General features: G+C 43.2%; 1 protein-coding gene across 4 annotated transcripts in view; it reads left to right on the top strand.

Moving 5' to 3' along the window:
• Positions 1 to 24,268, top strand: part of DOK7 (docking protein 7) — a 144,131-nt gene that overhangs the window by 117,794 nt on the left and 2,069 nt on the right. Inside the window, exons 10-11 of one of the 4 annotated variants that reach the window (XM_040419169.1) lie at positions 15,359 to 15,511; positions 15,594 to 15,723. The exons of 2 other annotated variants lie outside the window; for them this stretch is intronic. In XM_040419169.1, coding sequence (XP_040275103.1) covers positions 15,359 to 15,511; positions 15,594 to 15,652 — 212 coding nt within the window. In that variant the 3' untranslated portion in view covers positions 15,653 to 15,723. Of the gene's footprint in view, positions 1 to 15,358; positions 15,512 to 15,593; positions 15,724 to 24,268 lie in introns of those variants that run through there. One more of the 4 variants, XM_040419168.1, reaches the window with a different exon arrangement.

Raw genomic sequence — 24,268 nt, 5'->3', positions numbered from 1 at the left:
ATCCAGAAGAAGGCCAACCAAACCACTGACAAGCTGCATGCCCTTTTTTCTATTCTTACAAGGTTGGCCAGTTTGGACAATCCCTCTCCTCTATATAGGTCCCCTTACAATGAGGTTGTTATCCCCAAGTCCCCTGCAGCGACATTTTAGGAAATATTCTGCACTTCACGGCACAGGCAAGACAGGTTCTCCAAGTTTGTTTTTTTTTAAATTGTATCCGACTTTTTTGTCAGGAAAGTGGAACAGGTGTTTCATAAATATGGTGCTCATTTTGAATACCATATTTTGCAATGTATTCATGCCAGACAACTGGTAAAATACATTTATAAATCTCCTGCTTCCCATCTACACTACTCACAAAAAGTTGGGGATATTTGGCTTGTGGGTGAAATTTCAGGATGAACCTAACATTTACAGGTGAACTTAATGTGACCTTCTCTAAACTTTTCAATGCACATGTCCAACTGTTCAGTGTTTCAGTACTTTTTGCACAACCTGCTGTTGTCTAACAAGGAGCAGGTGTTTGATCCACGAATTGCCCAATAAATTTCCTGGTTCAATTAGAATTGGTATTTAAACAGTCCTCCTCATCATGATGTTCACATTTTGACATCATGAGGCCAAGACGACACCAAACAATTGATCAACACTACCTCGCCATTGCGAGGCTTCAAGCAGAATGTTGTCAGACGGAAGTGGCCACTAAGCTTAAAATGTGACAGTGTGTCATCAGCAGAGATACAGAGAGACTGGAAGAGTCACAGAAAGGCAGAGAAGTGGACGTCCTTTGGCCACATCCCGCACAGATGACCGTGTCATTGTGGACAATGCCCTACGGAACGGGATGATGAATGCCACACAACTCCAGGCACATTTAAGTGAGGTGAGAGGCACTGAAGTGTCACATCAGATCATTAGAAACCATTTACATCAGCATGGTCTGTGTGCTAGTGACCTGTAATGGTACCTGACCTCACCACCAGGCACAGGCGTCATCATCTTGCATGGGCCAGGGAGCAACTACTCTGGACGAGGGACCAGTGGGTTTCAGTTCTGTTCACTGATGAAAGTCAATTCACGCTGAGCAGAAATGATGGCTGCCAACGGTGTTGGAGACGTCAAGGAGAGCGCTATGCATCAGCCACTGTTGTCACCAGACGAGCCTTTGGTGGTGGTGGTGTTACAGTGTGGGCAGGTGTGTCTAGTCAATACAGAACTGCCCTACACTTTGTGAATGGTACAGTGACAGAAGCCCATACTACTTGAATAACATCATTAATCTAGTCATTGTGCCTCTGCAGGAACAACACAGGCCAAATTTCATCTTCATGGATGACAATGCACCAGCTCATTAAGGTCGCATCATTAGGGAATGGCTGCTGGAGACTGGGGTACCTCAAATGGAGTGGCCTGCACTTTCTCCAGACCTGAATCCCATTGAAGAACTATGGGATCAGCTGAGTCGCCGTGTAGAGGCTCGGAACTCTGTACCCCAGAACTTCAATGTCACGGATGTAGTAGGGGAGAACACCAAAATACAACAAGAAGGAAGGGAAAAGACACTAGGCCTCACCGCTAGGGAAGAAAAAGGGTCACCACCTTTAAAACCCTGCTCCTGGCCCTAACTCCTATCCGTATGGGCACCTCTTGATGGTAGAAATGCCCATACACAGGAACCTAGAAAACCCTGGTGACCCTCTGATGCCCTAAAGGTAATGATAGGGCAGAGACAACCTGTTCCTTCCCTGGTGAAGGAACCAGCGTCTCGCTGAGGCCTAGTAAACAACCGAGGGGGGGGGGGGGAAGACAAAACACAAAAAGCGGAACACTTAACTTCTGAGGATGATGGATGAACAGGACTTCAACAAAAACCACACTCCAGCAAGGAGTGATGGGTAAAGTCAGACTAAAAAGGGGGAGGTAAAAGTCACATGATCCACACGTGAACAGGAGGTGTGGACATACCAGCAACACACAGACAAAGTGAAACCAAGAGAGGCTGTCAGATCACACATGTGCAGCCAGTCTATTAGACCTTCTAACACCTGTCACAGGTGTGACACTCAATGACCTGAGGGCCGCCCTTCAAGAAGAGTGGGATGCCATTCCTCAGTAGACAATAAGTCAACTTGTGAACAGCAGGAGACATTGTTGTCAAGCTGTAATTGATGCTCAAGGCCACATGACAAGTTATTGAGGCATTGACATGTGGAGGTATACCCACCACTGGTGTTGGCTTTTGTTTCAATAAATTGTTTGAGATGAAGAAATCACCATTGCTGCTTCTACCTAAATGCCCTACTTTCGTCATACAATATCACTGTAGTGTGAACTTTTTGCGTTTTCTATAAATTTCACCCGAAAGCCAAATATCCCTAACTTTTTGTGAGTAGTGTATTACAAAGCTGTCTGCCTACAACCACCACCACGGGGAGCTCAGTGCATAGGAATTTAGGCAGCTAAGACTGACTGAAATAGAAGCTGTAATAATCTGCTTTCTCCCCTGGTGGAGGATGCATGAAAATGCAGCGTTTTCACATCAAGAACAGGACAAGGAGTTCAGCGCTGGGCTCCCCAGCAGTGGAATGTTCTGTCTCCACTGAAGGTAGGCCACTGCTCTGCTGACTTGAGCATGCCTAGAGGCCACAACATAGTGGAGGGGCCACAAAATATCACTGTATGTAGGGACGAAGGCAGTACAGAATGGAAAGGGAAATAGTTTTTGGCCTAACGTCTGTCAGTTTTACTATTCTCTCAAATTCTACACTCCATTATTATGTTATTTTTGTAGTTATTTACGCTTACACAGGAGGCACTTAGTCCACTGGATACCAGTCTCTTTGGGTTCATCCATTGCCAGTAATGCAAACTTAATGCTTCCGAGCTACATTTTAGCTGACAGATGGCATATGACTAATTTAGCTAAACCCTGAATAAAGCAGACATCTTCTATGACTGATCGCACCTGGTTTTCACGTTCATTTTTCAGCATAAATCCACAGAGTATAATTAGCGCTCCCTAAGTCTTATTGCTTGTACCAGTAATCAAGGGGAGGCAAGACTTGTTCTATTAGTTATAATTTAGTAGGTTGTATGATGAGATATCTGCCTAGGACTAATATGTTCTTTTCATATGTAATAATTACCTAATTATATAGCACACAGTCTATGTGACAGGTCCTTGCGAAAGCACAGCGATGTTTTGTCAGCATATTAGGTGATTTAATAGGAATTTGTCAGGGCAGAGGCAGGTGGAGTTAGCATACGTAATCTCTATTCTAATCAGTTTAAACGGATTTAGGGCTCATTCACACGACCGTATGAATGCGTCTGCATCCATTCTGCTATTTTGCGGAACGGGTGCGGACCCATTCATTTCAATGGGGCCAGAAAAGCTGCAGTATGCAGAATGCACACGGGGCCGGTATCCGTGTTTCGCGGATCCGAAATTTGCGGACTGCAAAACACGGCGCGGTCGTCTAAATGTGCCCTAAACAAAAAGTTAAATGAGATAACTGTCGGTCTAAATCTATCCCGCGCTGGTGTCAGATGCACCACAATTAATAAGGGGCGCATGCGCTGTGCGCCAGAGCTGAATTCTACACGATTGATCCTATTAAATATTAAAAAAGCAATAATAAATGTCTAATATACTATGATGATGAATGCTGTAAAATAATTTTTATTGGAAAAAAAAAGAAACTCAGTGCTAGGAGATTTCACGGATGTAGTAGGGGAGAACACCAAAATACAACAAGAAGGAAGGGAAAAGACACTAGGCCTCACCGCTAGCCCCCCCCCCCCCCCCCCCCCATGCCTGCCAACAGGAAACCAAGGCTTACTATTTACTGGCATCTTTTAGACATTTAACGTTGTACTTGTGTTTTTTCAGATTACTTTTTTTTCCTTTACGGACTGTTCACGTGGCAGATTTTGCTGTGTGGTGTCTACCTCCCATTGTTATTAATAAATTGTTAAACTTAATTGTAGAACCATCTTCAGGACGGTGATACAATGCCGCAGCAGGGCACAGGTGCTCAAGGCTCTTTGTCCCGCTGTTCACCTTCATAGGACACAGTGCCTTGCAAAAGTATTCACCCCCCTTGACTTTTTTCGTGTTTTGGTGCCTCACAACCTGGAATTAACATAGATTGTTTGAGGATTTACATCATTTAATTTACAGAACAGCCACAGTCCCCATAGCTCTGTGTGCTTTTATTGTGGAAAAAAAACGATTTGATACATATGCAAATTAACCTGAGATGAGTCCTGTCCCTGACTCATCTCAGGGACAGGACTCATCTCAGGGACAGGACTCATCTCAGGGACAGGACTCATCTCAGGGACAGGACTCATCTCAGGGACAGGACTCATCTCAGGGACAGGACTCATCTCAGGGACAGGACTCATCTCAGGGACAGGACTCATCTCGGGGACAGGACTCATCTCAGGGACAGGACTCATCTCAGGTTAATTTACATATGTATCAAATCGGTATTTTTAAACAATAAAAGCACACAGAGCTATGGGGACTGGGTATTGCGGATGTGCTAGTGGCCATCTAGAAGCCCATGTCCTCAGCTCTATACACAAAATCCTGGTGACAGGTTCCCTTTAAACCACTCAAGTGTTGCTTTAGCAGTGTGTTTGGGGTCATTGTCCTGCTGGAAGGTGAACCTCCGTCCTAGCCTCAAATCACGCACAGAGTGGTACAGGTTTTGCTCAAGAATATCCCTGTATTTAGCACCATCCATCTCTCCCTCAACTCTGACCAGTTTCCCAGTCCCATCCCCACAGCATGATGCTGCCACCACCATGTCTCACTGTGGGGATGGTGTTCTTTGGGTGATGTGATGTGTTGGGTTTGCACCAGACAGAGTGTTTTCTTTGATACCCAAAAAGTTCAATTTTAGTCTCCTCAGACCAGAGCACCTTTCTCCACACATTTTGGGAGTCTCCCACATGCCTTTTCCCAAACTCACAACGTGCCTTATTGTTTGTTGCTGAAAGTAATGGCTTTCTTCTGACCACTCTGCCATAAAGCCCAACTCTATGGAGCGTACGGCTTATTGTCGTCCTATGTACAGATCCTCCAGTCTCTGCTGTGGAACTCTGCAGCTCCTCCAGGGTTACCTTAGGTTTCTGTGCTGCCCCTCTGATTAATGCCCCCCTTGTCCGGTCCGTGAGTTTTGGTGGGCGTCTGTCTCTTGGCAGGTTAGCTGTTGTGCCATGTTCTTTCCATTTGGTTATGAATATAGATTTGATGGTGCTCCTGGGGATCATCAAAGATTTGGATATTTTTTTATAACCAAACCCTGACTTGTACTTCTCAACAACATTGTCCCTTACTTGTTTGGAAAACATTGAATTTAAGCCTGTAATGTAACAAAACACGAAAAAAGTCAAGGGGGGTGAATACTTTTGCAAGACACTGTATAAGGCAGTATACAAATGGCGCAGGGACATAGGCATCTCAGGCCACAGGCTAATAAAGGCCTGTGGCCGGCAATGCAGACAGCCGCTTGGGATGGAACGGTATTTATTTTTCTTTTCTTGGCCATTTGAGGAGAATACTACTGTGGCACTATAGATTTAGTTAGACAGAGGGAGTTCTCTCTATCATGCCGAATTCCCCCCCCCCCCCCCCCCCACAACACAGGGCAGCCTCAGGCCTGCTAAGTTGAGATTCCTATTATACCATACACTGTAATACAGAAGCATTGCAGTGTATTGTACAAGCTTAGGCTACTTTCACACTCGCGTTTTGGGCGGATCCGTCATGGATCTGCAAAAACGGATCTGTTACAATAATACAACCGCATGCATCCGTCATGAACGGATCCGTTTGAATTATCTGTTTTCTATAAAAACAGAAAACGGATCCGTCCCCATTGACTTACATTGTGTGCCAGGCCGGATTGGCTCAGTTTGGCTCAGTTTGGTCAAGTGGACAGCAAAACGCTGCAGGCAGCGTTTTGGTGTCCGCCTCCAGAGCAGAATGGTGACTGATTGGAGGCAAACTGATGCATTCTGAGCAGATCATTTTCTATTCAGAATGCATTAGGTCAAAACTGATCCGTTTTGGACCGCTTGTAAAAGCCCTGAACGGATCTCACAAACGGAAAGCCAAAACGCGAGTGTGAAAGTAGCCTTAATTGAAATAAAAAAAATATTAAAAATGTTTAAAAAACTTAATCAAAACAAAAACCCCACACAATATTATGCATTTATTATGGATGCTTAATACAAAAACAAATATTTATTGCAGATGGTGAACATTGTAAAAAAAATGCCCAATTTGCTGTTTTTTGGTCACCTTGCTTCCCCAAAATGTGGAATAAAAAATGAAAAAGTTTAATGTCTACCAAAATGATAAATAAAAAATACAGTTCACCCTGAAAAAAAGTACAGCTCATTTGGCTATGTAAAAGGAAAAATAAAAAAGTTATGACTCTTGGAAGAGGAGGAGGAAAAATCATAAACAATGGCTCAGATTTACTAACCCTACAGGTGTAAGCTTAGCCAGGCTGTGTAGACCTGCCCCAGATTTATCCCAGGGGCTCAGGCCGGATGATAAATCTTCTGCCGGGATAGACACGTTTTACTAACTCTGTACAAACTATTTGTTGGCTTAGGCCTCATGCACACGGATGTTTTTTTTTGCAGTCCGCAAAACGGATTTCCGTTGTTCCGTTATCCGTGACCGTTTTTTCGTCCGTGGGTCTTCCTTGATTTTTGCAGGATCCACGGACATGACTTTGGCCGTGCGGAGCCAAACGGATCCGTCCTGACTTACAATGCAAGTCAATGGGGACGGATCCGTTTGACGTAGACACAATATGGTGCAATTGCAAACGGATCCGTCTCCATTGACTTTCAATGTAAAGTCAGGAGTCCCTATTATACCATCGGATCGGAGTTTTCTCCAATCCGATGGTATATTTTAACTTGAAGCGTCCCCATCACCATGGGAACGCCTCTATGTTAGAATATACCATCGGATTTGAGTTAGATCGTGAAAACTCATATCCGACAGTATATTCTAACACAGAGGCATTCCCATAGTGATGGGGACGCTCCAAGTTAGAATATACTACGAACTGTGTACATGACTGCCCCCTGCTGCCTGGCAGCACCCGATCTCTTACAGGGGGCTGTGATCAGCACAATTAACCCCTCAGGTGCCGCACCTAAAAGGTTAATTGTGCGTATCATAGCCCCCTGTAAGAGATCAGGTGCTGCCAGGCAGGAGGGGGCACACCCCCCTCCCTCCCCAGTTTTAAATTCATTGGTGGCCAGTGTGGCCCCCCCTCCCTCTCCTGTATTACTGTACATTCATTGGTGGCCAGTGTGCGCTCCCTCCCCTGTATTTAACTCATTGGTGGCCAGTGCGGCCCCCCCCCCCCCCCTGTATTTCTTTACATTCATTGGTGGCCAGTGGGCCCCCCTCCCTCCCCTGTATTACTGTACATTCATTGGTGGCCAGTGTGCCCCGCCTCCCTCCCCTGTATTTAACTCATTGGTGGCCAGTGCGGCCCCCCTCCCTCCCCTGTATTACTGTACTTTCATTGGTGGCTAGTGTTCCCCCCCTCCCTCCCCTGTATTTAACTCATTGGTGGCCAGTGCGGCCCCCCCTCCCTCCCCTGTATTACTGATCATTCATTGGTGGCCAGTGGGCCCCCCCCCCCTCCCCCTCCCAATTAAAATCCCCCCCCCCCCCCATCATTGGTGGCAGCGGGCGCTCCTCCTACTGGTAAGTGAAAGGTCTGTGCGGCGCATTGCTCATAGCACAGACCTGTCACTTACCAGTAGGAGGAGCGCCCGGCCGGTCACAGACATCGCAGGTAAGTATAATGCTTCTAAAAATTGGTAAGTAACCATGGCAACCAGGACTGCAGTAGCAATTAAACTGGGACTCCGATCGGAACTCTCCGCTGCCACCAATGATAGGGGGGGGGGATTTTAATTAGGAGGGGGAGGGAGGGGGGCCCACTGGCCACCAATGAATGTACAGTAATACAGGGGAGGGAGGGGGGACCGCACTGGCCACCAATGAGTTAAATACAGGGAAGGGAGGGAGGGGGGCACACTGGCCACCAATGAATTTAAAACTGGGGAGGGAGGGGGGTCTGCCCCCTCCTGCCTGGCAGCACCTGATCTCTTACAGGGGGCTATGATACGCACAATTAACCCCTCAAGTCCGGCACCTGAGGGGTTAATTGTGCGGATCACAGCCCCCTGTAAGAGATCGGGTGCTGCCAGGCAGCAGGGGGCAGTCATGTACACAGTTCGTAGTATATTCTAACTTGAAGTGTCCCTATCACTATGGGAACGCCTCTGTGTTAGAATATACTGACGGATCTGAGTTTTCACAAAGTGAAAACTCAGCTCTGAAAAAGCTTTTATGCAGACGGATCGGCGGATCCGTCCGTGTGAAAGTAGCCTACGGCCACGGATCACGGACGTGGATGCCAATCTTGTGTGCATCCGTGTTTTTTCACGGACCTATTGACTTGAATGGGTCCGTGAACCGTTGTCCGTCCAAAAAATAGGACAGGTCATATTTTTTTGACGGACAGGAAACACGGATCACGGCCGCGGATGAACAACGGTGCATTCTCCGAGTTTTCAACGGACCCATTGAAAGTCAATGGGTCCACAGAAAATCACGGAAAACGGAACAACGGCAACGAATTCACACAACGGTCGTGTGTATGAGGCCTAACTTTGAGACAGATTTTATGCCAGAATTGGCGAAATTGTGCCACAGAATGGCGCATCTTAAGCCCCACCCCTTTCATGTGAAGCTCTACCCACTTTCTACTAAGCCCTGCACACTTGTTGGACATGTAGGAAAAAAGCACAGAAGCCCTAAATGCGCCAATTTGCACTTTTTTAGGCAGATCTTTGGTGCAGACACGTAAGTAAATATGGGTCATTGTTGCCAAATTTGGCCTGGTCCTTAAGGGGATACATTTTTTGTGTTCAAAGGTCCATATAAACCTCATCTGTATAAATCCAATAAACCTCATGTTGTCTAGAAAAGCCAAGTTAGGTATAATCCACAGTAGGTGCTGGACAGGGGTGGCTGGAAGCGGGTGAACAGCCTTCGCTTTGCTGTTTCTGTAACTCCCTGGGCCGCAGCTTATTATGGGTTATTCCCATCTAGGCCATTAAAGGCTGAGGTCGGGCAACCCCTTTAGTTCCTCAAGTACAAACCATTTCAAATCAAACACATATTCATTTCATAAATATGTTGGGCAGCAGTAGTAGTAGTCTGGTGGTGTATTGCTTTTAATTTATCATTTTGTTAATTATATTCCACAAAGTCTCTGCTTAGAGCAGGAAACAAATTGGCTGATGTGGGCAACCGTTCCACTTCATTATTGAAAATCACAGAGAAATAAAGTAACCCCCTTTATTGAAACAGCCACAAAACCATATAGTGACAAAAGGAAAACCCAATGGCAGGGACCTAGGTGTCCCTATCTAAAGCGGTAGGCCTGATGCACACGACCGTATGTATTTTGCTGTCCGCAAAAAAACGTATCCGCAAAAAATACGGATGACATCCGTGTGCATTCCGTATTTTGCTGAACTAAACAGCTGGCCCCTAATAGAACAGTACTATCCTTGTCCGTAATGTGGACAATAATAGGACATTTTTTGGCGGAACGGAAATAGGAACATACAGAAACGAAAAAAAAAACCGTAACGGACACGGAAAGAAAATACGTTTGTGTGCATGAGCTCTAAAGGTGATCCCACTGTCTTTGGAACTGACCCTTATTTTCCCTATAGTAGCCAATGGTTCCAGAAGACAAATGGGATCAGATATGTCATCAAAAACAAGGCAAATTGGGGGAGCATTGTTGCAGCAGTTGTAGATAGTTACCGGTAGAGAAACAACAGTAGTCAGATCTTCCACCCGTCAAAAACTTGATAAGTGCAGACACACAAAGTTAGTAACTTGAAAGTATAAGAAATTACACAAAGCCAATGGCTCCATTGGACTAGTTTATTAGGGAAGTAAGGTGCCTCAGGGCGGCATCATATGGTGGTGCAAGTCCATTTAGGCTTCAACAATGGGGCAGATTTTCTATCCTCTCTAAAATGTAGACATTGCCGTGTAAAGATGCACCAAACCATATAGTGACAAAAGGAAAACCCAATGACAGGGACCTTTTGTCTAACTTTATAATTATTTGTTGGTTTGCTTTGTGATAGAACTTTATTCCAAAATTTTGGTGTAACTTTGACATAAAATGTCACTGCTTAGGTCACACCTCTTTCCCGTTAAGCTGAATGCAGTGGATTTTTCCCAAGTTAGATGTTTCCAATTGTGCCAACAATGTGCCAAATTCTCATGCATTTTATGACAAGGTCTTGGCGAAAGTTGATCACTATCTACATGTGCATGATCCTGAGGACTAATGTTGAGGACCAGCAGCCTTCCTCTGAAATAACCCAAGAGCAGAAGATCTTGTGGGGTCACATTTCCCTGCAGTGTAGCAAGTGACTATGCTGGGCAATGTCTGTGGGAACACGCTCAATGTACTTGTGTGGTGCATATTGCTTGCACTGATTACTCCTTGTAGAATCTTAAAGGGGTTCTCCGGGTTCAGAGCTGAACCCGGACATACCTCCATTTTCACCTATGACAAATCAATACAATGCAAAAATAATTTTTTCAGCCTATCTGCATCTTAATAAAGAGGAGAGGAGTTGTCATCAGTTTTTTAAATGAAATATTTATAGCATGTTTAATTGCAGACTCCCTGAGTACTGTTTTTTTTTTTTTCCAGTAGGACCCCCATTCCCAAGACTTGTCCTCCGTTTCTTTTGTGCTCCAATGTATTAATTCACTATGTTTTACCATCTGGGTGGAAACCACAGCGATTCTCCTAAGGTGGAGTCTTGTATTCACTCTGATGTTGGTCAATCATTGCAGGAAACATTAAACTGGCCATCGATAAGGAGAATGTTTTACTTACTGTACCTTGAGGTACATCTTTCGATCTTCTCTTCCCCTGCCGACGCTTGGGTCCAAAGTCTCTGACCGTCAAACCACTGGCCAGGGCCGGACTGGGAACTTAAAGTGGCCCTGGAAAAAAAAACTAAAAGAGGCCCCAATGTTATAGGTGGGTCCAAACTGAAGTAAGGTGGGGCAACACAAGTAGATGGGGCCAATACAAGTTGTCAGGGTCAGTAATACCACAGGGCAGAATATCATCCCACAGAACCAAATACCACAGTGTAGCACAATATACTGCCTCATAATCTGTCCTGTGTGATGACCATTAGTAGCTGCCATTCCCTCCTCCTCCAATTGTCTATAATATGGATATGGAGCAGGGCTTTGGAGGTGAGATGTGGACCACAGCACCAAGCCAGCCCTACCTTCAGCATGCTGCCTGGACTTTCTCTAATAATGACCCCTATAGTTCCCCCAGTACTATGTACCCAGTCAGGGCCAGTGAGGAGGCCTTGTTTGGCCCTATAGACATCAGCCCACCGGGAAAATTCCCTGTACGGTCTATGGCCAGTCCACCCCTGCCACTGGCTCAGCATGATCTTGCAATATCTTCTAAATCCCACAAGACCATACAGTGAAGAGTTCATTCTGGGCCAGAGACTTCAGACAAAAGCATAGCAGTGGAAGGAGAAGAATAGAAGTCGAGCCAGTAGGGATGCAAAGAAGGCACACCAAGGTACACTATATCAAGGCAAATAAAACAATCCTCGTAGTGCCAAGCATGGCCAGTCTGATGCTGTCCGCAATGATCCAACTACATCAGAGTGAAAATACAGGCTCCTCCTCTGGAATCTCAGTGGTTGTTACCCCGATGATAACTCACGGTGAATTACCACATAGTTGATACAGTATAGGGGAACCTAACTCTTGACATCATACTGCAACCCTGCAGTTCACAGTCTGAACCTTCTCCCGCCCCCCTCCCCCCTTTCATTTTCCTACAAAACAATTAGCCTTGTTTCCCACAGTTATTAGCTCTTGCTAATAGAAGGGGGTTCTTACAGACCTATCAAGGCACTTTAATGACAACTCTAAGAAACGCCATAAAGGTCCCCAACCTCTGCTACAGTAATTAAGAAGCAGTTCTTTTGATTTTAGGTCTTAACATTTTCGACTGCTCCGGTTTTAAATTTTTTAATTGAATTTACTACTTATCCATGAGAGCAATCAGGAGAGCATTACATATTGCTGCATTTATATTCTGGACTGGATGATAGACCCACACTTATTGGAGTAAATAAGAGCAAGGGCATTCATATTTATCTTGATAGACCTTGGGTTAAGCCTTATGTCTCCCAGAGGCTACTTACGATATGGAGATGAGTCTTTGGAGAGTTTTACAGCTAACATAATTTTTGAACACTGCACAATGAAAAATTGACCATATAGAAGAGTGGTAAAAGTTCTGTATAAATAAATAGTTTCATAAGAATAAATTCATGAAGGCTGAAAAAGGCGATGTACGTAGAGCCACCCATCAAGTTAGTTCTTAGAGACATCGGCCTCCAGCATTATGTCTGATTAATGAGTACTGGGAACTACCATTTTCTTTTTGCCTTTTCTGCTGAAGGCTAGTTCTCTACAGAGTAGTCAAAATAAATTCATCTTGGGGAATCATAAATACTTCTCTAGAAAACTATTCCTGTAATTCAGCTTGCAAAACTCTTGAATGATTTTGTATTTTACTGTAAATGAAGGATAACTGTAGGCAGTGTGCTTGAGTTTTCAAAAAAAGTTTGCATAATGGCTGTGCTTTATTGTAGAATCATTACTGTGAAGGGTACGGTCTTTTTTGGGCTTCCCTAATGTCTTCCTCAGTCATATTATTTTCTGTTTCACTTGCACAACTAGATGCATTTCTCTCTCAAGCAGAGGGGTCTCCCTCTTATCTGCTCGTCTAACCCTGAGAAATGTCTGGTTTTATTTTTTATGCAAATAAGGTTTCTAGTGCACTGTCGGTGAGGCCTCTCTGTTGGTTCACCATTGCTCCACCATACTGCTTCCCAGTACGTCCCTTTCTTTTTTGATAGACAGTCTCTGAGATTACATAGCCAGTAGTGATGACACTGGTGCCCCAGACATGGTACACCTAGAACCTTATTTAATATAAGAATAAAATAAATAATTCTCAGAATTAGAGGACCAGATTTTCACAAAAAAGGCATGGTTATGTTTTGGGCACTTATCCTACAAGGCAATATGTTTATTTTGAAATTTATTTTGGATGTGACAGTCTCTTTTAAAGGGATTCTTTAGTCAAATAGTCAAATTTAGTAAAATGGAACTATTAGGGTCATGTAACAAACCAGGGCAATGAATTCTTTCAACTCTGATCTCTAAAATTCACACTTCCAAGATATTATAAACTATAGATCTTTAACAATACAGGAAATAACATGGTAGAGATCTCTCAGTATTACAGTATTATGTACAAAGTGTATGCAGGGGACGATTAGAGCAGGAATTCTGGAAGAAGAATTTTTAGCCAATAGTTGTAGTGCAGGAAGTGATATCAGAGAAGGAACATTTTGGCAACTGCCCGTGTACAGTCCAGTAACATGCAGCCATTTTGTTAGTACCTGTGGTGTTACAGACACATCAAAGAAGGAATAGGTCATATGGTTGATGGATAATAATGGACTCCATATAGATGGAGGACTGAGGGAATCCATGAGGTCTTCCTTGATGCCTTCACTTTAGCAGTCATTTTATGCTAATCTTTTCAATGACATTCAAGCAAATCAAAATATAGTTCTCTCATAGTGGAAAAAACTAGAACTTCAAGACAACAGAAGCAAATACATTTGCTGACAGATGGATCGTGTTGGACAAGGGTTAACCGTTTTTATTTTGGTAGGGCAATCTCAGGAATAAGACCACCAAAGGGCTGATGTTTATAAAATGTTCGTCTTCCCAGTAGTCTGGGGGCTTTGCAAGTTTAGAAGTCCTGATTTTTACAATTTGAATATTGGCAAGTATGCAAACACACTATAGAAGTGGACTCTGTAGGCCTCACTTGCTTGGATTTGTTCCTAGCTCCTCCTCATGGGCTTAGTGCAGTCCTGTAGGTTTTACTAGAACAAAAAAGGGTATCCAACATAAGGATCAATCTGACCATCTCCCACACAGGTGCTCTGAAGGGTTGGAGTCAATCAGAGCCCTTCTGTACTGGGATGACATGTGTGACCCAAAAGAAGAAACTATTATGTTTTTTCTAATTGCCCTCCCCCCCTCCACGGTTCATTAATATGTATGTAGTGCTACTATTCAGTGCTTTTATCTGCAGCAAACTGGTTAAGGCCATACTGCTAAGCCTTTTTCACCACAGGTTAATATATCATCTATTTTTTCCCCATATTTTTCTATCCTAATTAAGTACAACCTGTGCTATTGGAAATCAATAAATATATGTTACATATAAAGGAAGAAGAATGAAGAATATACAGAAGAATATATATGCCATAAACCTTCTCTGAGACACCCAAAATTGTATTAAAAGTTGAGTATTTATTGGTGGTCTTCACTAAGAAGGTATATTATTTGTCACATATTTTTGTAGACAAAACTAATATTTAAAATATCTAAAACTGGCAAATGGAATAAATTTTCTTTCACGTCTTGGTAAGAGACCTCAGATTAGCCATAAAAAGGTTGAGACTGTCTCACAAGTGTACCAGAGGGTCCAGGTTTTGCCACCATAATGGGACCATCAGAACACAACCTCATTCGAAGGTGACTTTGAAACCGAGCACTTGTCACTAGGGTCTACTTCTTATGGGATGGTTCACAAATAAAACATTAGATCTCATTGATGATCTGTCCTGTGTGTACAATGATAACACCAAACATTACAGTGGAATGCATGGGCATGTTCATGTTCTTCATAAATGGGTGAATAACTTTTCCTCTGATGGACCTACAAAACTACAGACCAACCCTAGCCAAACAAGACTTACCAGATCTGAGCCTGGTTAATACTCTTCCAATGATTTTGCCCAAAGGCAACTGTCTTAATTGTCTTGTGGTCATCTATAACAATACAAAAAAAAAAAACATGGTAAAAAGAGATTGGAAACTCAAACTCAGAGAACAGGAAACTATAGCTTTTATCAAAAATTCCTCTATATATATGAATATAGTAAGATGGTATCTTGGAACATATTTTACTTTATGCATGCAAGCGCTCCCAAATGTTCTACAGTATATTAGATGTGTTATACGCCTGGCGGCCTGCGCTGCAGTGTTTGTCGTCATCTCTAACATTCAGTGGTGTGAGCTACACAAGCATGAATTAACGCGAATATGTCTGCTTCATCTGGTCAGCAGGGGCAGGAGGTTATCCAGCCGAGCCACTGGTTTCTGACCGACCTCGCAGTGAGACAGCAACTTATGTAAATATTCCTATCAGCCCTACATCAAAGAAACAGCTCCATTACATGGCATTAGAACTTCAAGATCCTAGTACAGGAATAAGAGGTAACATCCATCACTCTCATCCAAGCAGATCCTTCACATGTCTCCATGGCAATGACTAATTGTTAACCTTCTTCGTCATCAGGGGTCACCATTACAAGGGAAGATACAGAATACTGGAGATTTAACTTAGCCACGACCTAATGTGGTACATTGAAGCCATTTCTGCAATAACCACTGACCTGCTCTATTCTATATTAAATACACTAAGTCAAAACCCAAATAGTAAGTCCAACAGTTGAAGAAATCGGAACGTATTAGATAGGAACATCAATAGCTGTGGTACATCATGCAGATGCAAGAGTATGGTGCTATATAGTCAACTTACACAATATATAATAGGGAGTAGGCAATCTACAATCCTTAGAAAATCCTTTCTTCTCCCAATCCATTGCAGCATGTAGGAGAAATATGTGTTTTTTTTTACAAAATAGGCAAATTAAGACTTATGTGCACCTTAGCTCCTCCATTGTGGTTCCCTGCACGCTCCCCCGTCCAGTTGATTGACAGGCCTAGGCATCCCCATAGAGCGGGGAGTGTCAAAAGAAGCAGAGCAGAGGAGCTAAGGTGTACCAAGTGGCTGGACCTCCACTTTCGGTGCCCCTAAGCCCTAAGTTGCATATTTAAAAAAAATAAAACATTTTTATTTCTCCGAAGAGCTGCAACTGATCATGGGAAAAAAAACAAATGTTTTTAATCAGCAGGGTCAACTATTATAGCTAGTTTAATAGGGTTGATCTTATTGACAGATGCTCTTTAAAGGTATTTTCAAGCTTCAGACATGGAGGGCATGGGGTACTCTGGGAACCTCCTATAGTGAGAACAAGATCCCTTGACCACCATTCATAAAGTCAAGTTGCGTTTTTGTCTTCTCCTATATGTGGCCAGGGTCAGAGGACATTTATGACTTATTGACATGTCTGGAGTGAAAATAATAAAAATAATTGTCACTGGATTTTAATAAAGATCTCGTTACTAGCTCAATGCGTATCAGAGGGAAGGAAAATACTGTAATACAATAAATGTAATGTGGACTGCAGTACATTGAGATATCACCATTCACAGAATGCTGTCTTAGAGTCACCATAGACCAAAGACAATGCTGATAGTTGATGAGACATCAGCTCTTGGATGTTATCAGGACACCTATGCTCCAGTGTAGGGAAGGATAAATCTCATCAAGACTTACCAGCATATTGCACAATGACGCTAAACCTCATGTACTGATTGAAAATTAGTTGCAACAAAAATACGTTGCCTAAGCAGATCAGATTTCCCACTGTCCGCTAAAAGAATGGAAACTTACATCTGATGGGTTGAAATGGGGCTACACCTTCAATTTCTCAGTAGGTGGCCGTGGTCCTCTTAAAAGTGTTTATTACACTACATTGACTCCTTGTCACAGAACTGGGCTTAAAGTGGGTTTCCGGGATAAAAACATTGCTGGCTTATTATTAAGATGGCCGTACACTTTCCATAAAAGTCAAAAAAACAAGCCAACTGCTATTCCTCCCGAAACCTCCTATGCATATGCTCACTTTGCTGAGCACGGGTATGTTTTCAACGAGGAGAGCGGTATAACCCGTTGCAAGACACCTTTGGTGTTAAATAATTTCTCCCTAGAACAAAAATAATTGGGCACATTGAAATTCAATTTGCCTCATCCTCCTTTCTCCCCCAACATCATCTGTCAAAAGGGAATCGGGATGCCATATGCATTAGATGGTTGGCTGGTTCTGCCAAAATCAGTTTTACCGACATTAATCTAATGTGTATGGTCATCTTCAGATGTTTAGATTTCCAAGACCCTCACCAATCATGGGATGGCCCTTCATTATTTATCCAGGTACAACTTCTCAGACCCGTTAGCTGAAGCATCACCCTTCATTCTGTCGGGGCTCAGTTGGTGATGGCATATCCTGAACATTTTAGCCTACTGTAGGAAACCCCCTTTTGGGCCACCTTTAATCTTCACTTCTTGGAAGGCTCATTAGAAGGATGTTGGGTCACGTCTCCAAAAGTTGACCCATAATTAGAGAGTCTCGAAAACCTTGAAATGAACCTTTTGAATGACAAACAATAACCCTAGATATAAAAATCCACACGTCACTTTGTAACTTCTCCATTACACAACACAACAAGAAAAATCTGTTACCAGGATTTCTGCAGTGTTTTTGTTACTGAAGCCATTAAAGTTGACAGGCCATGGAGATAAAGACGTACTGTATATGCTAATCAAATGGTTTGTTCTATTGACCTTGACCTTAGACGAGAGCTATAAAGTCAGCAGAGAGTGTGAGCTACACTTAAAGTCAATTATATACAGAAAGATTAAAGCTCATTAAAATAAGATTTACAGGCATAAATATTCATGTTCTATTGTATGCATGTAATTCTCATTCTTGCATGCCGACTTGTGCTATGCTAATAACTGATTTTAACTAGTGCATTACCCTTTGACTCTATAGCCCAAACCTCATATCATGTCTATTTCAGGCTCAATGTTTGGTCATGCGGCAAACTATCTACAGGGAAAATTATCTATATAACACAAATTCCCTAATATACCGTATATGCTATAACCACATTTTTACACATATTTGCTCCCTTTCAAGGGTGTTCATAACTTCCCACATGCCTATATGGCTGCTACGGGGTCCGCGGATAGTGGAAGCCCAACCTTGGTTGGTGGATGATGAGATGATGTAGACTCCCATCTACACTGTTTGTAAACAGTGTGATACTGATATTAGATGTAGTGTATGAAATTAGGCAAAGTCTAGCGCCATCTTACAAGCTGATGAACTCTTTAGCAAAGTTCTTAAAGGGGTTTTCCAAGAGTAAAATATTGATGACCTATTCTTTGATCGTTGGGGGTCTGACTTCCGACACCCCGCTGATCAGCTGTTTGAAGAGTTATAGTTAGAGCTGAGGACTCTTCCTAGGCCAGTGACATCATGTTTATCAGTCATGTGGCTTACATGCAGCTAAACTTCAATCAGGTGAATGGGCCTGGGCTGCAGTACCAAGCATAGCCACTATACAATGTTCAACGCTGTGCTTAATATGCTGTCAAGAGGCCACAATGCTAACCGAAGCATCTTCGCCTCTTCAAACTGTGATCGGTGTCAGAACCCCCCCAACTTATGGAATATATTATACGAATATAGGGGCTCCTTTATTAAGACCGGCGTTTTCCACGTCTGTCTTAATTGTATCTGTATTGGTGGAGGATCTGCCAAAGTTATTTAGAGGAGCAGGCCTCTACATAACTTTGGCGATTCCTCCATGAGGCCATGGGACAACACCATCTCCCTTTCTGCCATAGATTTAAGCCATTTTCTATGCGAAAAATTGGCGTAGAAAAAAATAAATGAGACAGGCCTGCCAGTCGCCCTCTTCCCTGCCCACACTATGCCCCTTTTCTCAATTTGTCGGAAAAGTGGCGCTAGCAGGGAAAAGTTGCAGATTTTGCGCAAATCGGGTGCAACAAAATCTGTACTGATATACGCCACAAAAGTGGCGTATATCAGTACATAAATGAGCCCCATAGTTTCTTATCAAGGCGAACAGACCACTAGGACTCCCACCGATCATGAGAAGTGTTCTAAGTCCCCAGAGTGATTAAACCAATGGTCACGCATGTGTGCTGCCACTTCATTTACATGGCATGATGTGATGCCGGCAAACGATTATTTTGGCTGCTGACAAACAAGCACTTGCTCGATTGTTGGGTGATCTGCGGCATGTTTTATACGGTGCAAGGATCTGAAACAGGATTGTAAAGGGCAGTTTAAAGACATAACCTTCTGAGACAGTTTCCCACCATGACAGCAGACCATTGATGTCCGATGCATGGTATCTACACAATGCCAGGCACGATCACTGCCTGGCCTCTAGGCATGGTCATACGATTAGTAGTCACCGTTGGATAGAAATCTACAATTAGTAGCGCATCTAGATGAATAGGCTGCCTCAGACATTTGCATTAAACCTTCTCGATGACCACCACCATCTGAGACAGATATATGTAATTAGTCAGCCAGGGCGCATTACTGACCTTTTATTTCCCATCCATCCACGTATTTGTGAAGTGAGATTTATCTAACGAAGACTGATGACATGTTATCGCCAACATAATGGATGCCGATGCTTGGCCTAGGGAGGAGAAATCATGTTTGTTTATTCTCTAATCATTATAATTAAGACCTGGAAATGAATAAAGATGGAGTGTCATTTCATCTGGCCGTGTTTCTCGAGCTGGGCACATTTCTTTCCAAGTTCTAATGAATATTTATCATAGTTGTTGATAATTGATGCCTTGTAACGAGGCACAAGGGCACTTATGGGCGAAGGAAATTTACCAAGATATTTGGGCAAAGCTGAGGCTTATGCTGTAGCTCCTCTTATACAAGGGGAATAAGTACTTTATCAAGATCACAGTGTCTTAGCTTATTTCTCAAGTTTAAAATGTAAACTAATGTAAAACTTATTGACTGTTCTTAAAGGGAATTGGTCACCAGGTAATTTACTGGTAAACCAGGCACAATGTCTTATAGGCTTATCTCAGTTAAATGTAAGCGATCCATTACTACACTCTGGAGAAAAAGTACTTTTAATTCATATGCAAAAGAGCAGATTAAGTGCACTGAGGGTGTGTCCATGCTACTCTGTGCACGCTTGCTCCTCCTGCTTCCTCTGTCAGGCCCTCCTTCTCCTTCTAGTTTTACAGGGTCAGTCAAGATGACTATGTAGGAACCTGGCCCTGTCAATCAAGGAGAAGGGGGAGGGGCTGGCAGTGGAAGGCAGGAGGATCAAGAGTGCACAGATTAGCTTAGGCCCGCCCTCAGTGCAATCAACTGCTCATTTGCATATCGATTAAACATACTTTGTCTCCAGATGAAGCAATACATCTGCAAGGTATCATTGCATTCAGTTTGAGCTAGCCCTAAAGGCATTGTGCCTGGTTAAAAGGGTTGTCCGGGTTCAGAGCGGAACTGGGACATATCCCAGGGGCGTAACTACCATAGCGGCAAGACCATGCGAATGCTATGGGGCCCAGGGCAAGAGGGGGCCCAGTTGGGATCATCCCCTCTTCTACTGGTGGTGAAAACTTGGTCAGGACTCTACCCTCTAAAGCAGGGATGCCCAACTTGCGGCCCTCCAGCCGTTGCAAAACAACAACTCCCAGCATGCCCGGACAACCTACAGCTATTAGGGAATGCTGGGAGTTGTAGTTTTGAAACAGCTGAAGGGATGCATGTTGGGCATCCCTGCTCTAAAGTTACAACTCTTAGCAAATGAGGCAGTGGGAAAAATGGCCCAAAGGTAATTGAAAGGGGTTTAGGGGGAAACCCTTCTGTCCTGTGTGTGGGGCCTGGTTTCATCCTTGCTATGGGGCCCTTACGTCTCTATGTACGCCACTGACATATCCCCATTTTCATCCCTCCAGCCCCTCTGAGATGAGCCTTGCCCTGTGCTGCAGCATTCAAGACAAGGGCTTTTTTGTTTACATTTTTACACTGCTAGGCGGAGGCTTCTGCCTAGCAGTGTGGCTAGGGCAGCACTAAAGCCTGCCCATTAGTGCCGGTGATGTCACTGGGAACACTGCTAGGCAGAAGCCTCCACCTAGCAGAGACCAAGTATGTCACGGATCTGCAGAAAAAAGCACTTGTCCTGCGTAATTCAGCACAGGCAAAGGAGAGCATCAGAGCATTTCAGAGGGGCTGCCCTGGTGAAGAAGGGGATATGTCCGGGTTCAGCTCTGAACCCAGACAACCCCTTTAACAGTGAGTTTCTTGATGAAATTCAAGGCAATGTTTATTTTAGGAAGCCCATTTTAACATGCCATATTGATGATTAAAAGGGCTGCCCCGATTAAAAGAAATGGATAGTTTTTTGTTTTAGAAAAAGTTCCACGTTAGTACATGAGCCGAGTCCGGTACTGCAACTCAGCCCCATTCACTGGAAGTAGGCTGACCTGCAACACTAGACAAGGTTCATTGACAAGCATGATGCTATTTTTAGAAAAAAAAAGGGGGGCTCAATATTTCTTCTAACCCTGGAAAACCCATTTAAGAGTTAGTAGAGGTCCCCCATTCAGGACCCTCACCTATTAGCCAGAGTAGATGGTAACTTGCTCTGGAGAACCCGGCATGTCCTTGTATTGCAGACATTCCATTGATTTCAGTGATTGAAGAATTGTATAATTTCTCATCTCCCCTGTGGTGCAGAATTGCTGCTGGGTTCTCCCGCTGACTAAGACTGTTCACTGTGGGTCTCAGCTGTGGGACATCTTGTGAACAGCAGTTCCCTTTTGAGGAGGAGCTCCCCTGCTTACTAAACCATAGAACCACATTGGGATGGTACATTTTTGGGTTTCCACTACTACCACATGTGTGGTATGTGATGAAATCAAGGATTATGGCCACATGGGAACTCTAGCATCCAACATTTTTCCAAAAAAGTGAAACAGAGGTTTTCAAACCTTTCCAACTTATAAAGGTATAACATAACAAAATCAGTAATACATTACCAAGCCATGCAAATGTTTCCCCCACCTGTATCTGTTTACCAGGCTCCAGCGATGGCATGGTGGGTCAACACGTGACCACTACAGCCATTCACAGCAGTGACATGTCGACAACACTCACGTAACTGTAGCCAGACACATAACATTGCTGGAGACGGATGAACCACAGAAGCATTAGTATGGGAGAAGCAGGGGCAATGTAGGTATACCACTCTTGTTATTCTTAGAATTTTAAGCGGTTTGTAAAAATTTTCATAGGTATAGAAAATCCCTTAACCCCTTTTAAAGTTACAAAGTCCCCATGAACTCCAAATCTAAAACTACGTACAGTGCTAGATAAGAAATGATACCTTCTACAGTCACTTCATGTAACTGTCCATCAAGTATCTACCGTATGTTGGAAATGTCGACTTCAGCTAAAGGGGGTATTCTGGTAATTTCAGTAACTAGATGGGTGAGGGCCCTACTGCTAGGAACCACATCGATCAAAAGAATGGGGCATCATACCCAAAAAGGGCCCCTTAGAGGCATTGTTATCAAATCTTAATCAGGTTCCACTGATTATCACGTGAAATCCAAATTAGTAGAAAGTTACCGAGCACGGATCAGTCCAACCAGATCATTCCACTTTAATGACGCAGTGAGTAAGATTATATAATACTTACAAATAAAGGTGGCGGATACATGGCAACCTTCATAAACCATAAATATAACATTTGAAATTTACATTGATTGGTATAGAAGAGGGATGATCCCTTATACTCCCCTTATGCTTATCTATGTTGTCTCTTTGTTCACTCCTTGGCTGCACGCCGAGAACTGGTGCACTTCCCAGAATTATGACTAGATAGTCTGCAGAGATGCTCTGCAGACTATCTCAAGGCCAAAGAAGACAGATGAATATAATTATAGAAGGAAGTTAATACTGACACAACATATAATGCACTTTTAACATTGTTGCACTCACAGGCATAGAGTGTGAGCATGGGACGTGGGACTGCCGAAGATAACAACACAGATAGAGATGAATGGAGCAGAAGTATGCCCTGCAGGGTACATGGTCAGCGTTCTCGTGATGGGTGGGAGTCCCAGTGGTATAACCCTTACTGACCTAATAGTTACCCCCTATGCTGTGGATATTAATGGGCTCAGCTTTTTGCATCGGGTCAGTTGAGTCGTATACAGTTGAATACAGATCTCCCACTACTGGTAGCAAGTGAAGATTTTTAAAAATATATTGGTTTAGGATAGTGCCTTATACTAAAAAACAGCACTATAACTTTAATACTGAAAGAGAGATCAATTCTACAGCTAAACTATCCAAAAAAAACTAAACAAAAATAAAATGAAGTTTCATTCCCCCCTGCAGTAGATTTTAAGGATTCTAAATTACTGGTATTGATTTTTGCCTGTGACTTTCTGGTACAAAAAAGCATTTATTAAAGTTTTTCCCAAGATAATTCAAGAGCTCTTACTTTCTTACCCATACTCTTTTACTTTCTCAGTTTTTAGTAAGACAGAAACATAAATTCTGCTCTAAATTCGCGAATTTTGCCTGCGGCTGATGATTTTTGGTTAAAAGCCAATCACCTGCTAAAGCTCATTTACCTCAGTATATGCGTGTGGGTTTCATGATAATTTTTTTTATCAGTGCAGTTTTAGTATTCTGTATTTTGAAATGTATATCTTATATATATATCATTCTATTCTGGCTGTCTGAGAATTTAGCTTTCCATGCACTGACTTCCTCATGAGCCAATCGGGAGAAGCAGAGTTGCAGAGGGGAGGGGTAAAAAAGCACTAGGAACCAATGATGAGTGAGGGGGTGTGTCTCAGACTCCCTTTAGACACTGTAGCCAACCTATACTAACGGTTACAGCTCTGCTTAATGAAGCTTAGGTAAATAAAATGAGCACGAAGGGAAGAAAATAAATGATACATAACTATCACCTTCAGGTGACCTCATGACTTGCACAATGCTTTAAGTTTAAAGCGGTTGTCCACTGGTGTTAATTTTTTATATGTGGCTCAAATGTCAAAAAATGAAAAGATGAAAAAAAACTCTCAACCTTGCGGATCCTCCACCCGCTTATGTTAGGAGCTGCCATTTGTCCACTCTAGCCAGAAATACAGTATCACACGATCCTCTTTAGTCAGCCACTAAACCGATTCAGTGGTCATTGGTTGAGTCGGTATTTCTGTCATGTTAGGCTAGTTAGCACATTAGC

This window comes from Bufo bufo, chromosome 2 (genome assembly GCF_905171765.1).
Source record: "Bufo bufo chromosome 2, aBufBuf1.1, whole genome shotgun sequence".
NCBI classification, from domain to species: Eukaryota; Metazoa; Chordata; class Amphibia; order Anura; family Bufonidae; genus Bufo; species Bufo bufo.
The sequence above is the reverse complement of the archived record's forward strand: the minus strand, read 5'-3'. Positions and strand labels throughout refer to the sequence as shown.